Here is a 15,046-nt window from a genome sequence, read left to right on the forward strand (position 1 = left end):
GCTGAAAATGAAAGAAAGTTCTTGACGTCAGTACTGGTTAGAGGCCCCAGCTAGATTTCTCTAGCAAGGCCCTCCCATCTCAGTTTGGGGAAGAATTTCACAATCTTGTCTCAAGATCATCAATCTCACAGAAATCCCCATCTGGCTTTGGGTTCCTGTTCCAAAAACACTGGAAAAACCAAAACAGGCAAAACACGCTTTCAAACAACACTTTTAATTGATGTGGGCAAGGGAAGACACAGAGAATCATGGGATATTCTGTCAGAAATCAGAGTTGAGAATTCACCATTGCTATAGAAACTCAAGTCCAAGACTACACATTTCCCAAGGAAACCATGTTCCAAAAGTCCCTAAATAACTCATAAAGAACGACCAAAAGAGCCCATGTGGATGGCTGAGGCCTAGTAGGTGACCGCGTGGATTTTGGCTCGGCTGTCCCTGTTAGGCTTTAACCTTCACGAATTCTCTTCTTCACGTTAAGTTTCCCAGGCCAAGAGCAGAGGTTATCATGAGAAGCCCCAAGAGGACCCTGGCTGTACCCACAAGGGCCTGTGTTGGCATCACGGTCACAGCTGTCACCATGGAGAAAAAGACAGAAGCGGGAGGTGGAACAGGGACGTCTCTTACCCTAATGCAAAGCACACAACACCCTAGGGCTTTGGGAAACTGAGAGAGAGAGACAAATCTCTGCAGCTATTGGTCAACAGCTTCATCCTGCCTGACAACTTGGATTCCCTCTAATCCCCAGGCAAATTAAAAGACCAAATGTTGTTTAGCAATTAATAATGAGGCAGATGCTGTTTGGCTTCTGTCTCCATTAGGCTCCTGTTCTAAGGGGCCTGCTTCAATCCCTAAGAACAAAATGGCCATTTCCAATGCCAAGGGCAAAGGGCACTGGCAAGTGCCTAGGACAGTGCCTGGCACATAGTTGATATTCAATATGTATTTACTGAACGTTTCTTGAATGGATGCTGGTATTACCTCCCTTGGCACTCTGCCTTCTTCCCTCAGCCTGGAAACACACACATGGGCATGCGAGCCCACACGAAGTTGAATCCAAGCCTGTTCACTGCAACTCCAACTGTAACCCTGCAAAATTAATACATAACAATTACTACTATAATATAGATTTCTGAAGAGCAAGGATTTTTGTTAAAGAATTTTGTTGTGACTAATATATCGTAAGTGCCTCAAACAATGCAATAGTAGCTTCTAAATAAATATTTGTTTAATGACGAAAGAATTGAGGGCCTACTATGTGCTAGGCAGGCCTACTGAGGAGGTCCCCTTCCCGATTACTTCTAGCCAGGCAGCAGAGGCTGTCTTGAGTCCTCCTACCGCCAGGGGCCGCTGTACAAAGAACGTGGCTTCCTTTCCACGTCACCTTCTATCCCCGCAGGACCCCTTGACCCCGTGAAGTTGCTGCCCCGAGTTAAGATGGCGGTGTCGATGGCAGCTGCAGCCCGGCGACTACGGCGGGCCGTTCGAAGGTCNGGGACGCCTTCCTGAACTTCTTTCGGGACCGCCATGGCCACCGACTGGTGCCGTCCGCTTCGGTGCGGCCCCGCGGCGACCCCAGTTTGCTTTTCGTCAATGCTGGCATGAACCAGGTGGGGGCAGAGCCACCCTGACCGGGGGCGGAGTTTGTGATTTTTTTTCCGGGGAGAAAGGCGCTGCGGGATTGGGCGAAAGGAGCGGGGGACGGAGCTCTTGGCTTTGGGGCTTGGGGAGGACTGGACTTGGGAAGTTCAGGGTGAGGATTTAGTTTTAGGTCTAAGAATGGAGAACGTGGAGTTCTCTGGGGGTAGACTGGCTGGGGGAAGTCTGGCTTCATTTATTCATGCTGTAAATAAAGGTAACTCATGCATTAAACGTTTGTTGAGCACATACTATGTGCTAGACTGTTCTCTAAGCTTTTGACTTTGAGCACCACTTGCCCTCTATAGATTTGTCTTCACCTGTAAAATGAGCAAGGAGGGGGAGGATCGGTTAACCTTAGAGGCTTTTTTAAAAGTTTATTTTTATTTATTTTGAGAGAGATAGAGAGCAAGTGGGGAGGGGCAGAGAGAGAGGGAGACAGAATAGCAAGCAGGCTCCATGATGTCAATGCAGAGGCTGATGCAGGACTTGAACTCAGAAACCGTGAGATCATGCCTGAGTTAAAATCAAGAGTCAGGGGCCCCCGGGTGGCTCAGTCGGTTAAGCGTCCAACTTCGGCTCAGGTTATAATCTCATATTTAGTGGGTTCGAGCCCCGTGTCCAGCTCTGTGCTGACAGCTCAGAGCCTGGAACCTACTTCAGATTCTGTGTCTCCCTCTCTCTCTGACCCTCCCCTGCTTACACTTTCTCTCTCTCTCTCTCTCTCTCTCTCTTCCCCTCAGGAAATAAGTAAAACATTAAAAAAAATTTTTTTTAATCAAGAGTCAGACGTTAAACCAGCTGAGCCACCCAAGCACCCCAACTGTAGAGGCTATTAAATGCTGAGTTTGTGAGGTGTGCCCAGTACCCTGTGGTCTTGGTTTAATACTGAAGTTATTGGGTGTGGTTTAAAGAAGCCGACGTGGAGGATAAAGCCGTTCGGTGCCCTGTTTCCCGCCACCGATATAGTCCTCCTTTGACCTTGCCTAATTTACTAGCAGAGTATCTGTTTCATGATTTATTTATCTCCTATCTGCTCTACACACATCAGAGATGGGTGCCTCCGGGTGTCCAGATTGCCCCCTTAACCAAGACCACACTGCGCTCTCAGGGGCACAGTCAGCCTTCGCTCTGAACACCCCACTCCCCACTTCTCCCGTCTCCTGAGGTAGTGAGAGTCGGGACCTTCCTGTGTTTGCAGTTCAAGCCGATCTTCCTGGGCACTGTGGATCCACGAAGCGAGATGGCAGGCTTCCGACGTGTGGCCAACAGCCAGAAATGTGTGAGGGCTGGAGGGCGCCACAGCGACCTGGAGGATGTGGGCCGAGACCTTTCCCATCATACCTTCTTTGAGATGCTCGGCAATTGGGCTTTCAGGGGCGAATATTTTAAGGTGAGTCTCCAGGAAGGCCTAGAGTTAGGAAAGGGTCAGTGGTCCACCAAGAAGGTGCTCAAGATGAGTCCTGTCTCCAGGCCTAGTGTCTGCTTAGACAGGGCTCATACTAGCCAGGAAGGCAAAGTGCTTGAAGAACACGGATGATAAGAATGTGTCTCACTTCCCTAATTGGATTGTAAGCTCGAGGGCCAGGACTGTGCCTCCTGCCTAACGGCGAGTCAGTAATCATTGTATGACTAAAGGGTCAGACAGAAGTACTAAAATGTAGGAGTTAGCAGCCGTCCCAGGTTAGGGTGGAGAGACGACTTCACGGAGAGAGTGGGACTGGAAAGAAAGGATCTAGAAGAGGGGCGAAGCTTTCTGGGCAGGAAAGAAACTCCAGCAGAAATGGTCCTGGTTTGTTCCGGAAGCAAGGCGGGCAGTGGACTTTTCTGTTAAGCTGAGGCCTGAACTCACGTGCATGACTGGTGCCTCTGCAGAGCCTCCTTCTCATGCGTGTTCCTCCGCCCTCCCCGTGTGCAGGAGGAGGCTTGCAGCATGGCCTGGGAGCTGCTGACTCGGGTCTACGGGATCCCTGCGGACAGGCTCTGGGTCTCCTACTTTGGTGGTGACGCCAAGGCCGGGCTGGACCCAGACCTGGAGAGCAGGGACATCTGGCTCAGCTTAGGGTAAGTCTGCCTCCGCCCCTTATGTCCACTTCCGGAGGGCAAGCGGACTGGCAGATAGAAAGTGCCCGCATTGGTCGTCAGAGTCTCTGCCTATCCTGGGAGATTGCGGTCAGCCCTGTTTCTCCTCTGGCTGAGGCTCTCATGGCAGAGTTGCGGCTTCCAGGTTTGTCTGTCTCCCTACACCCCCCACCCCCGCATGGCTTTCTTGGCAGGGTGTCTGCCAGCCATGTGCTTTCCTTTGGACCACAAGAGAACTTCTGGGAGATGGGGGACACTGGGCCTTGTGGGCCCTGCACGGAGATCCACTATGATCTGGCTGGTAGGGTGGGAGCCCCTCAGCTGGTGGAGCTGTGGAATCTGGTCTTCATTCAACATAACAGGTAACGGGGCGCGGAAGCAGCGGGAAAATCCCTGGCCGGAAATGGCCAAGGTTGCATTCAGAAGACTTTGATCCAGTTCTTATTAAAAAAAAACAAACACGTACATGGAGTTTACTGTCTGTCGGCTACACTTCTAAGCACTTTTCAGGGAATAACGGGTTTAACCCTAGCCTTTGCTCATAACACTTGAAACTAGTCGCTGCCAATCTCAGGCTTCTGTTCTCTTATCACACGGCGACACGGAGCCTGGCAATCTCTAAGGTTTTTCTCCCAGCCTGGACCTGTCTCTTTCTCAGGGCAAAGAATTCTGTCCCAGAAAGGGGATGCGTGGGTCCAGGCAAGGGCCCAAGCAGGGGTGAGGGTAGAGATCACCCTTTATGGAAAGTATAGGACCCAAGGCCATCACTGTCTGCCTTTGTGGGGGAGGGGTGGACACTGCCTTCTGGTTCATTTTCAGAATGAACCAGCCCCTCCTCATTCCTCCACTGCACTTGGGCATCTGCTTCACCCCTGTAATCCGGTGTAGGGCCTAACCTTGCACTTCTTCCCTGGCCAGAGAGGCAGATGGAAGCCTGCAGCCCCTGCCCCAGCGGCACGTGGACACGGGAATGGGGCTGGAAAGGCTGCTGGCTGTGCTGCAAGGCACACGCTCCACTTACGACACTGATCTCTTCTCCCCGCTGCTCAACGCCATTCACCAGGTGAGCCGGCCTCTTCCCTTCCCAAAGCTGGTGTTTTCCATCTTTATTGAGAACTCTGAGTATTCCCGCACGTGGGAACCGTGACCAGCCAAGGGTACCAGGGTCAGCCGTGAGGCTGGGATTTGTATCCATTACCTGATACTGCTCCTAACTCCTCCCTTCCTTCATTTCCTCAAAAAATATGTGTTTAGTGCCTGCTTTGTGTGTAGTCCTCTGTGCTTAGTAGGCAGAACAGCAGTAAACAGAAAAGAGATCATGGAGATTACATTGTAGCCTAAGAGATAAATAAGTAAGTGTATGAAAGAACAAGATGGCAGATGTGAACAAGACTGCAGATTGCGACCAGGTAGTAACATGGATAATAGTAACTGGGGGGGGTGTGCAGAGGAATCTTAGATGAAGTAATTTGGGGAAGGCTCATTCAAGGAGGTGATCTCTGAGCTGGAACCTGAAAAAGTAGGAACCAGCCAACGGAAGGAAGCTCATTCCTGGCATAGGGATGGCAGGTACCAAGGCCCTGGGGCAGGAAAGGAACACAAAGGTGGCTAGAGCTAGCTAAAGTAGAATCACCTGGAATGTAGCTGGAGAATGCTCACTGAGATTGTGCTGTATTACAAAACGCCTAACAATTTGTAATTTAAAGTAACAACCATTTATTTAGTATATGAGTCTGTGAGCTAGCAATGGTGGCCGAGCTCTGTTGGGCCAACCTTTTGGCCTTCTGTGAGTTCTTCCCTGTACCTGTAGACTGCTGCTAGGCAGCTGTAGTTCGAGGACTGGCTGGCTGGCTACTGGGGGCTGTGGGAGTGACCGGGCTGTGTGTCTGTCATGCTGCAGGCTAGCTTAAGCTTGTTCCCATCACGAGGCAGCAGTTTCCAAGAAGGAGAAGTACACGAGGTCTCTTGCAGCCTAGGCTCAGGACAGTGTCCTTCCACGTCATTCTGTTGGCCAAAGCAAGTCACAGGCTAGCCTAGATTCAAGGGATAGAGAAATAGATTCTATCCGTGCATGGGAAGCAGCTGTGGTCTCCTTGTAAAGCGGCCTGCCCGTTGGAGAGGGAAGGATTGTGGCCATTTTTGCAAATAATCTACCATAGAAAGGAAGGCAGAAGTCAAACCTTCTGGGGCCTTGAAGTCCAAAGTGGGGCTTTTATTATGCCAAGTGCGGTGAAAAGGGCTCAGCGTAGGGGAGGGGCATGATCTGGTTGACACTTTTAAAGGCCACTCTTGCTGTGCGGAGGATGGGCTGGAGGGAGACCTAGAAGAAGCTAAGGAACCAGTTGGGAGGCTATTTCATAGTAAAGGGAAGAGACAGGAGTGCATGGCTTGGGCTGGTAGCCGTGGAGGTGGAGAAAAGTAACTGATTTGAAAGATCTCACAAAGACAGAACAGGAGCAAAAAGCCCCAATGACAGATTGGATGGGGAGGGGAAATAAAAGCCAAGGCCTAACGTCTAGTTTTTGACTTGAGCAGCGTGGTGAACGGCAGGACTGTTAATGAGAGGAGGAAGCTCAGGGAAGAGATGGGTTTGGAGCTGGATGCTTTGGAGCACCAACACTTAGGCGCAGCTCACACCTCCCTCCCTGCCCCCTAGAGGCTGGAGAAGTGGGTGTGGGCCGTGGAGTCAGGCCAACTCCCGATGCGCTGTGTGGCCTCTTGGCACGTAGCTCCTCAGAGCCTCAGTTTCCTCTTTAAAGCGAGACGAGAAATAAACCTCCCAGAGCAGGATGTTTGGGATATTAGACGACGCTTCATTCAAGCACCCACCCCATTCTGACAGTAGAAATTCAGTGAACGATCACAGCTGTGATCGTTGTTAGTGCTGATTTTGGCCTGGGGAGGGCAGGAACTGGCTCCCTTCTCCATCCAGGCCATTCCAGATGTATCAGCTTTAGGGGTGAGGGCGGATGCTGTAGGCATGATGAAGGACACCCCACCTGCGCCGCATCAGGCAGGACCAGCAGCTGTGTCTCTTTCTCTCCCGCTTTCCAGGGTTGCAGGGCACCCCCTTACTCGGGCCGGGTGGGAGCAGCAGACGAGGGGCGCACAGACATGGCGTACCGCGTGGTGGCCGATCACATCCGCACGCTCAGCATCTGCATCGCCGACGGTGTCTGCCCAGGAATGTCGGGTGCCCCGTGAGTCTGGCTGGGCAAGGAGAGAGGCAGGGGCTGTGGCTGGGGGGGCAGGGAAAGGATGGAGACGGATGGCAGGAGGAGTGGGGGAAGGGAGAGGGCTCTGTGATGAGAGCACGCACTCCGGCCCTCGTCCCCCCCACTCTCCATACTGCTGACCAGGGGTTGTGGGGGGTTCTTCTCTGGCCTCTGAACCCCTTAGGTTGGTTCTTCGTCAGATCCTCCGTCGAGCTGTGCGCTTCTCTACGGAGGTGCTGCGGGCGCCACCTGGCTTCCTAGGCAGCCTGGTGCCTGTGGTGGTGGAGACACTGGTGAGGACAGAACGGATTCTTCTGGGCCTCCCCGGGTGCCCAGGAAGCTTGCCACTCAGCCCAGACAGGGCCCTCAGCCGAGGCTACCCGCCTGAAATGGCCAGCCCCAGGTCTCATCAGGCTGAGAAAGCTAAGATTGAGTCCAAAAATCAGGGGGCCCACAGGAGGCCTCCTTGCCCTGGCTGCTGAGCCTTTGAGTGTGGGCCCCCTTCTGCCCGTATTCCCTATTTGAGTCCATACCCCCATCCATCGGCCAGGGCTCACCTTCCAAGGCGGGTGTCCTCAGGGAGGCCCAGGGTGGGGAGGCTGCCCTTCACACCTGCTCAGCCCTCTACCTCCCCCAGGGAGACGCTTATCCAGAACTGCAGAAGCACTCGGCCCAGGTACTGGCTCTGGATGGAGAGGGAGGGCCCGACGGGGTGGGGGGGGGGCTGGAGAGCGGCTTTCCCTCCCAGGAGGCCCAGCTCCAGGCCCACCTTGCCCCCTGTTCAGATAGCCAACCTGGTGTCTGAGGACGAGGCAGCCTTCCTGGCCTCCCTGCAGCGGGGTCGGCGCATCATCGATCGGACCCTGAGGCGCCTGGGGCCTTCTGATTTGTTCCCAGGTGAGTGAGGGGCCTGGCCCAGGCAGAGGGCCTCACTCAGGCGAACCAGGGGCAGGCAGAGGAGGGAGCTCTGAGGCAGGCCTGTGCCTAGCCTCCACCCCCCCCCCTCCATGTCCCTCTCCCTGCACTGCCTACAGCACCCACACATCTCTGTGCGGGACGCCACCCTGCCTCCCTCCACTTCCCCTCTGCCCAGCTGGCCCTGCCTCCAGTCTCTGCTTTCCAAGGCTGGCTTCATGCCGAGAATGAGCTTCCCTTCTCTGAAATGACAGATGACAAGGGAGTCCCCCAGGCTGCCCCCGGCTCTGGCCTTGGAGCCTAAAGCCTGACCCCTCTCCTGGACCTACCTGGTGTACGGAGGGGACACTTGTGCTTGGTACCTGCTGGCTTCCATGTGGCTAGAAAAGCCCTGGTGCTTACTCCTTCCTCACTCCTTCCTCTTCAGTCTGTCCTGCCCTCCCCTCTGAACACCTTTTGTCTTCCTTCTTCAAAGCTGAAGTGGCCTGGTCCTTATCGCTGTCTGGGAGCCTGGGGCTCCCCCTGGACCTGGTAGAGCTGATGCTGGAGGAGAAGGGGGTGCAGCTGGATTCTGCTGGTCTGGCGCGGCTGGCCCAGGAGGAGGCCCAGGTACAGGCTGGGGCACCCCCGCCCACGGTTCTGTTGGGACAGTCCCTTCCCCAGCTCCGAGTTCCTGGGGGAGGAGCTGCAGCTATTGAGGGAAACAGGAGGCTGGGACAGGGTCTGTTCCCTCCCCTCAGGCCCACCCACGGCCTGTAGAGAAGAACACTAGGGCCCTGGGCCGGACACCGCAGGAGAGGCCCACACGCCATCCTAGACAGGGGAGCTGGGGGGTGAAGGAGGAGGCCTCGTCCTGAGACCCTGCATGATGGGGGTTCACCAGCCAGCCCAGAGTCTCTGGCAGCCAACCAAGCCCCAAAGGCTTCTTCCAGAGGGGCTACAGGGTCCACACAGCCGTGTGGCAGGGACAGGGCCCTGTGGAGGCTCAGCCCCCGCCCCCCGCACTGTCCGTGCACCCCCTCACAGGCACGCATCCCTCCTGCAGCACCGCTCACGGCAGGCCAAGCCACCTGAGGAGCAGGGACTGCAGCTGAGTGTCCACGCGCTGGGGGAGCTGCAGCGCCGAGGGGTGCCCCCAACTGACGACAGTCCCAAGTACAGTTACTCCCTGCGGCCCAGCGGGGGTTATGGTGAGAGGCTGGATGGAGGCCGGTGGCGGCACATGTACCTGGCGGTTGTTGGGAGGGACAGAGGGCCATCTGTGAGGATTACTACCAACCCTGTACATTTCCCCAGGTGGTGGGCAGTGGCCACCAGGGGTCACTGTGGCCCCTGAAAGTGCCCCTCCCCCCTCAGCCACATGCCCATTGGCTTCAATAAGGGCCAGACCAACGGCCCATGGCCCACACTGCTGCCCAGCACTGATAACCATTCTTCTCCCTGGCAGAGTTTGGTGCCTGCGAGGCCCAGGTGCTCCAGCTATATACAGAGGATGGGACAGCTGTGGCCTCCGTGGGGAAAGGCCAGCGCTGTGGCCTCCTCTTGGACAAAACCAACTTCTATGCTGAACAGGGTGGTCAGGCTTCAGACCGAGGCTACCTGGTGCGGGTGGGGCAGGAGGTGAGCCCCCATGTACACGCACACGCACACACACGTGCACACACACAGACACAAAGTTAATTTCTGCACAAGGCAGACCCACCCTGGGAACAGAGCCAAGGGGAGGGAAGAGCTACAAGCAGTTGCTCCAGTGTCTTGGCCCCTGCCCTTCCCCAGGATGTACTGTTCCCAGTGGCCCGGGCCCAGGTCTGTGGAGGCTTCATCCTGCACGAGGCTGTGGCCCCTGAGAGCCTGAAGGTTGGGGACCAGGTGCAGCTACACATAGATGAGGTAAGGACCCGAGCCCGGATACTCAGGATCTCCTGCAGCCTCTTGACTCTCCCTACCGCCCACGATCCTGGGTGACGAACGTGTTTCAGGCCTGGCGTCTAGGCTGCATGGAGAAGCACACGGCCACCCACCTGTTAAACTGGGCACTGCGGCGGGCCCTGGGCCCCGGCACGGAGCAGCGAGGTTCCCATCTCAACCCCGAGCGGCTACGCTTCGACGTGGCCATCCAGGTGAGCAAGACAGACAGACAGGCTTCGAGTGAGGAAGCAAGCTTAAAAGGGGGTAGTTTGGTGGCTTGGTGGTGAGAGGAGTTTGGCCAGTCCGAGGACCTGGGCTCCCTGTCGCTCAGTCACTGTGAGGCCGTGGGAGACGTCTTCCCTTTGTCATCCTGCACCAGTGAGGGCTCAGGTCAGACAGTGTCCGGGGCCTCCGGCCGCCCAACTTCCCTGTCCCTGCTGTCACCCAAGACCTTCTTGCTCAAACAGAGCTGCCCTCCCTTCCCTGTCACCCTGTCTCCCTTCCTTCCTCGCACATCTGGCTCTGTCCTTTCTCCTGGATCTCCCCTGTCCTGTTTCTCTTCCATCGGGCTGGCCCTCATCGTGAGCCTCAGTACAGAACAGCATTTCCTGTCCCATCAACTTGTAGTGCCTAATGAAAGGGCCGCAGTTCCCAGTAGCTTTCTAAGGAAGAGAACTCTGCTCTGCCAAGGTTGACGGAGTGCCTGCTATCCGCTAGCCACCGTTTTACAACCTGAGGGGAGTCCATGAACTCGAACTGCTGCTCACTGCACTAGTCACGGGCACGGAGCTGACCACCTGTTGGTCTGTCCATCCCCCCTACCCCACCAGGCTCCACTGACCCCAGAGCAGCTCCGGGCCGTGGAGGGCGCCGTGCAGGAGGCCGTGGGCCAGGACGAGGCAGTGTACGTGGAGGAGGTGGCCCTGGCACGCACCACCCGTGTCCCTGGCCTGCGCTCTCTGGACGAGGTGAGCTGAGGAAGCCCCTTGGTGTGACTGCCTGCCCCTCACAGCTAGTGAACTGACTGTTCCCCTCCCCCCGGCAGGTGTACCCGGACCCTGTGCGGGTGGTGTCAGTGGGAGTGCCGGTGGCCGATGCGCTGGACCCCGCCTCCCAGGCTGCACTGCAGACCTCTGTGGAGCTGTGCTGCGGGACGTGAGTCACTTCTTCCCGCCTGCCCTGGCCTGGGGCCCCGGATCCTCACCCTTGCTTGGCCTTTGGAGCCACCAGCCCCCGGTTTGGCGCTGAGGCCACTCCTTTCCATCCCAGTATGCCATCACTGATGTCCTCCCTCCCTCTGGCTACAGGCATCTGCTGCGCACAGGGGCCGTGGGGGACCTGGTCATCACTGGGGAGCGCCAGCTCTCCAGGGGAACCACCCGCCTGCTGGCTGTCACCGGGGAGCAGGCCCAGCAGGTTGGCATGCCAGCAGGGCCCAGGAGGCCGCTGGATGTGGCCGGGGCCGGGTGGGGGGCACACAGCCGACACTCTCAGGCTGCGGGGTGCCCGGCAGCAGAACCAGCATTCGTACGTGTGCGCTGCCAACAGCCGGCATCTGTTGTGATGATTTGGTGCCCTGATTGGGCCTGATGGGCGCCTGTAATTTGGCCCTGACTGGCAGTGGGTTGAGAACCCCGTCCTGGGGAGGTGAAGGTGAGCCGAGCCGCCCTGACTGTCCTCTTCCCTCCTGGCAGGCCCGAGAGGTGGGCCAGGCTCTGGCCCAGGAGGTCGAAGCTGCAGCAGAGCGGCTGAGTCGGGGCAGCCAGGATGCACTGGAGGCTCAGCGACTCTCCAAGGACATGGGACGACTCACTGATGTGAGGGTCACCGCCACTGTGGAACTGTCCCCCACCCTCTCCTGGCCGTCTTCCCTTCCCCATGCCTCCCCAGACCCTTCCAGTCTCTCCCCCACTTCCTGGCGGACTCCTGCTGGCCTAGATGGTTGTTGTCTGCAGGGTGGGATGTGGTGGGTGTGATCTCTTCCCTTGCTCTGCTGGCTCCTGGCTCCAAGACTGGCAGGGGTGTGGCTGATGTACTGTGTGTGGCCTTAGGCCGTGGACACTGCTCTGATGCCCCAGTGGCAGCGGCGGGAGCTGCAGGCCTCACTGAAGGTGCTGCAGCGGCGTGCCAACACTGCTATCCGCAAGCTGGAAACGGGGCAGGTGAGAGGAGGTACCCGGCGCGCTCGGCGAGGGGCAGAGGCACTCCGGCTCCCACACGGAGAAGCCTCGAGGCCTTGGCTTGGGGCCCGATGTGGGGGGCAGGGTGCAGCTCCTCTCTCTCCTGCCAGCTTGGCCCCGTCACCAGGCCAGTCCCCCCACTTCTTTCTCTGCCAAACTGTGTCTCTCCTTCAACTCTTAAGTCTGGCTGAGACTCTCCCTCTAGGAAGCCGGCTGACTTGATTACACTTCAGCCCTCAGTGCTTCTGGACCGTGGATCCACCTTCCTCCCGCCCCCTGTCCTCCATCTGTGCTCCAGCCTTAGTCCTTCACCTTCAGTGGCCTATTTGTAGGGTCCTGGAGCTATGGTGAAAGGGACAAGGTGACAGAAGAGAGGAAGGACACAGGCCATTCGAGGCAGAGCCCCTGGCCCCTCTGCTCCAAGCCAAAGACTTTTGCTGGCAGAGGGGGGCTCGGTTCAAAAGTGGGTCCCGGCTGCCGTCCTCCCTGAATCCCGTGCCGTCCTTCCTGCCCCACAGGCTGCGCAGAAAACCCAGGAGCTGCTGCAGCGGCATTCAGAGGGGCCCCTGATTGTGGACACAGTCTCCACCGAGTCCCTCTCAGTGAGTGTTGGCGCTGGGTGGCCCCAGGGTCTGGGGAGGACAGAGTCCTGACTGGGAGGTAGCTGGGAGTCCAGGGGGCCGTGGGGTCACCATCTGCCCTTCCTTGCCCAGGTGCTGGTGAAGGTGGTACGGCAGCTGTGTGAGCGGGCGCCTCGCACGTCTGTGCTACTGCTCAGCCCCCAGCCGCTGGGGCACGTGCTGTGTGCCTGTCAGGTGGCCCAGGTGAGGGAAGTTGGAGAGCAGCCCCACTCGCCCTTGCTGATCCAGCTCTCCAGTTCCACGCCCTTGATTCCTCCCAGGCTAGAGAGAGGTGATCTAGGAGGACACCCCAGGATGGGGATGGGGCCGTCTCATCCCTAACCACAGCCCCCCCAACCAGAGACGGCACCATGGGGTTCCCTAACTCGAACCACTCCCTCCAGGCCACACATCCCTTGCAGACAAGTAGCAGACATGCATTAACCTCCACACACATTCCCAGCCCCATGCTCTCCTGTCTCCTGACTTGATTTCCCTACCATGTTCCCAGCTGGGGAGGGAGCACGAATCACCATGATGCCACTCTCGAGAGTAGACTGGGTGAACAGGGGTGGGGAGGGCTGCTCTGCATCGTTGCCCCTTGTCTCTCGGTCCCCAGGGCACCACACCGGCCTTCACAGCAGAGGCCTGGGCACTGGCGGTTTGCAGCCACATGGGGGGCAAGGCCTGGGGCTCTCAAGTGGTGGCTCAGGGCACCGGAACCACGGCTGACCTGGAAGGTGCCCTCAGTACAGCCCGAACCTACGCCCTCAACCAGCTCTGAGCCGGGCTTGCCAGGGACTCACACAGACTGAACACACCGCAGACGGGCCATCTCCGGGAACACTGCAGGTGCCAGCAGAGCCTCCCCGGAGGCTGAAGCAAGGGACTGAAAGCTGGAAGCCAGGCAGCTGAGCCCTAGGGGTCTGCCTTGGGCCCGGCCCCGTGTGGACAAGGAGATGGGGCTGTGGAAGGCCGAAGCGGGCCCAGAGACACACCCCAACTGGGTGAATGTGAAGCCATGGCCTACCTTGGCGTGATTGCTCGTCAAAAAGTATTTTAGTGCAGCCAAGAAATGCCGGAAGTTCTTTTGCTTAAAAAAGAACAGCTTTCCCCTCCCAGCAACCTGGTATGGGTGCCCCATCACCCGGCTGACCCCTCCCGCTGGATGGAATGGTCACCCGTCATCTAAAGCAGAACCATCCTCAGGGCCACAGGTGCTCAGGCTTCCCCTGCCAGCCCGGGCACCCACAAAGGCCTCGCTGGCCGCCAAGATCCACAACTGTCTTACGAAAGTCGTTACAGTAAGGCAGATCCACTTTGGTGTCACTCATCTCATTCACAGCGACTTCACGTTTTAGCGAAGGCCCTGGTAATTTGTTGATCAAATGCGCAGCAGGGACAGGTCAGTTGCTGAGAGTGTGTTAAGAGCCAAAGGGAGGAAACTTCCTGCACTAGGGTTTGTGTCTAGTGGCAGAATACGCAACAAAAAGAAGGTAGAGGATGTAAGGCAGTGATGAGGTGCGCAGAGAAAGCAGAACAGGGATAAGGAGGGTGGGGGGGACTGCTGTTTCACCTGGGAGGTGGCATGTGAGGGGAGGGTGTGAGCCAAGAGGGTCTCTGAGGGAAGAGTGCTCCAGGCTGAGGACATACCCAGTGCAGGGGTCCTGAGGGGGGAGCTGGGAAGTGGCCGGTGATGGGGTCTGAAGAGAGCAGGGCCAGGGCACCTGCCCCAGGCCTGAGCTAAAGCTGAGGACCAGCAGCTCAGGGCAGGAGGGAGCCAAGAGATGAAGGGCAGCACCCCTTCCCTAGCAGAATGAGTCCAGTCAGCACCAAGCCAGACTCAAGTTCCACCTCTTTCCCAAATCTCTGCTGCTGGATGAAGGAAAGGACCTCAGGGGGCCCCGTCTTCGAGCAAAGACTCCCTGGTGACTGAGTTCTAGGGCCATTTAGTTAAAATTATTAGCGCAGAGCCCGGCTTCCTGCGTGATTTCTCATCCTAATTATGGCACTGGTGAGAGGGCGTGTAAAGGACCAGTGTCCAGCCGGATTCCGCTGAACCCCAGCTGCTTGCCTGGCCCTGTGAAGTTGCACAGCTTTACCTCCGCATCCTGTGGCCACCTTTCACCGGTTCCCGCTGAAGGATTAACCGAGCTTCTAAGATGCTAACTTACCCATGGTAACCACTAGGAATCGGGACACCTGAAGGTCAAAGCTAAGCCACCTCCGTGTGAAACTTCCCACCATCCTGGTTGTTACTCCCTTCCTGAAGGACAATTTGCCTTACTATCCAGTCCCCTGAAGTTAGTCATTCCTGCCCATCAGGAGCACCGCATCACCCAGGGCCGGGGCTGGAGGAGAGAGGGGGCTGGAGGAGAGGGGGCCGGGTGGGGATGTAAAGTTGAGGGCAGTGTGAAGGAGCGCTGTGGAGACCTGGAACCTTACTGTCTGGTGCCTTCCAGTAACCCCTGCTGGTTCCCTGCCTTCC

At 57.2% G+C, this 15,046-nt stretch overlaps 1 protein-coding gene across 1 annotated transcript; it reads left to right on the plus strand.

Moving 5' to 3' along the window:
• Window positions 1–1,399: 1,399 nt before the first annotated feature.
• Window positions 1,400–13,876, plus strand: AARS2 (alanyl-tRNA synthetase 2, mitochondrial). Its single transcript, XM_077764865.1, is given in 23 exon segments — window positions 1,400–1,492; window positions 1,495–1,610; window positions 2,840–3,031; window positions 3,557–3,702; window positions 3,915–4,082; window positions 4,639–4,783; window positions 6,775–6,920; window positions 7,120–7,228; window positions 7,573–7,611; window positions 7,721–7,832; window positions 8,326–8,459; window positions 8,896–9,040; window positions 9,298–9,470; window positions 9,627–9,740; window positions 9,830–9,970; window positions 10,589–10,726; window positions 10,804–10,913; window positions 11,066–11,174; window positions 11,453–11,575; window positions 11,810–11,920; window positions 12,457–12,540; window positions 12,652–12,762; window positions 13,178–13,876. Coding segments are annotated over 23 exon segments (2,886 nt in total). The 5' UTR covers window positions 1,400–1,437; the 3' UTR covers window positions 13,343–13,876.
• Window positions 13,877–15,046: the final 1,170 nt, after the last annotated feature.

This window comes from Crocuta crocuta, unplaced genomic scaffold (genome assembly GCF_008692635.1).
Source record: "Crocuta crocuta isolate KB4526 unplaced genomic scaffold, BGI_CrCroc_1.0 scaffold44, whole genome shotgun sequence".
Lineage (NCBI taxonomy): Eukaryota > Metazoa > Chordata > Mammalia > Carnivora > Hyaenidae > Crocuta > Crocuta crocuta.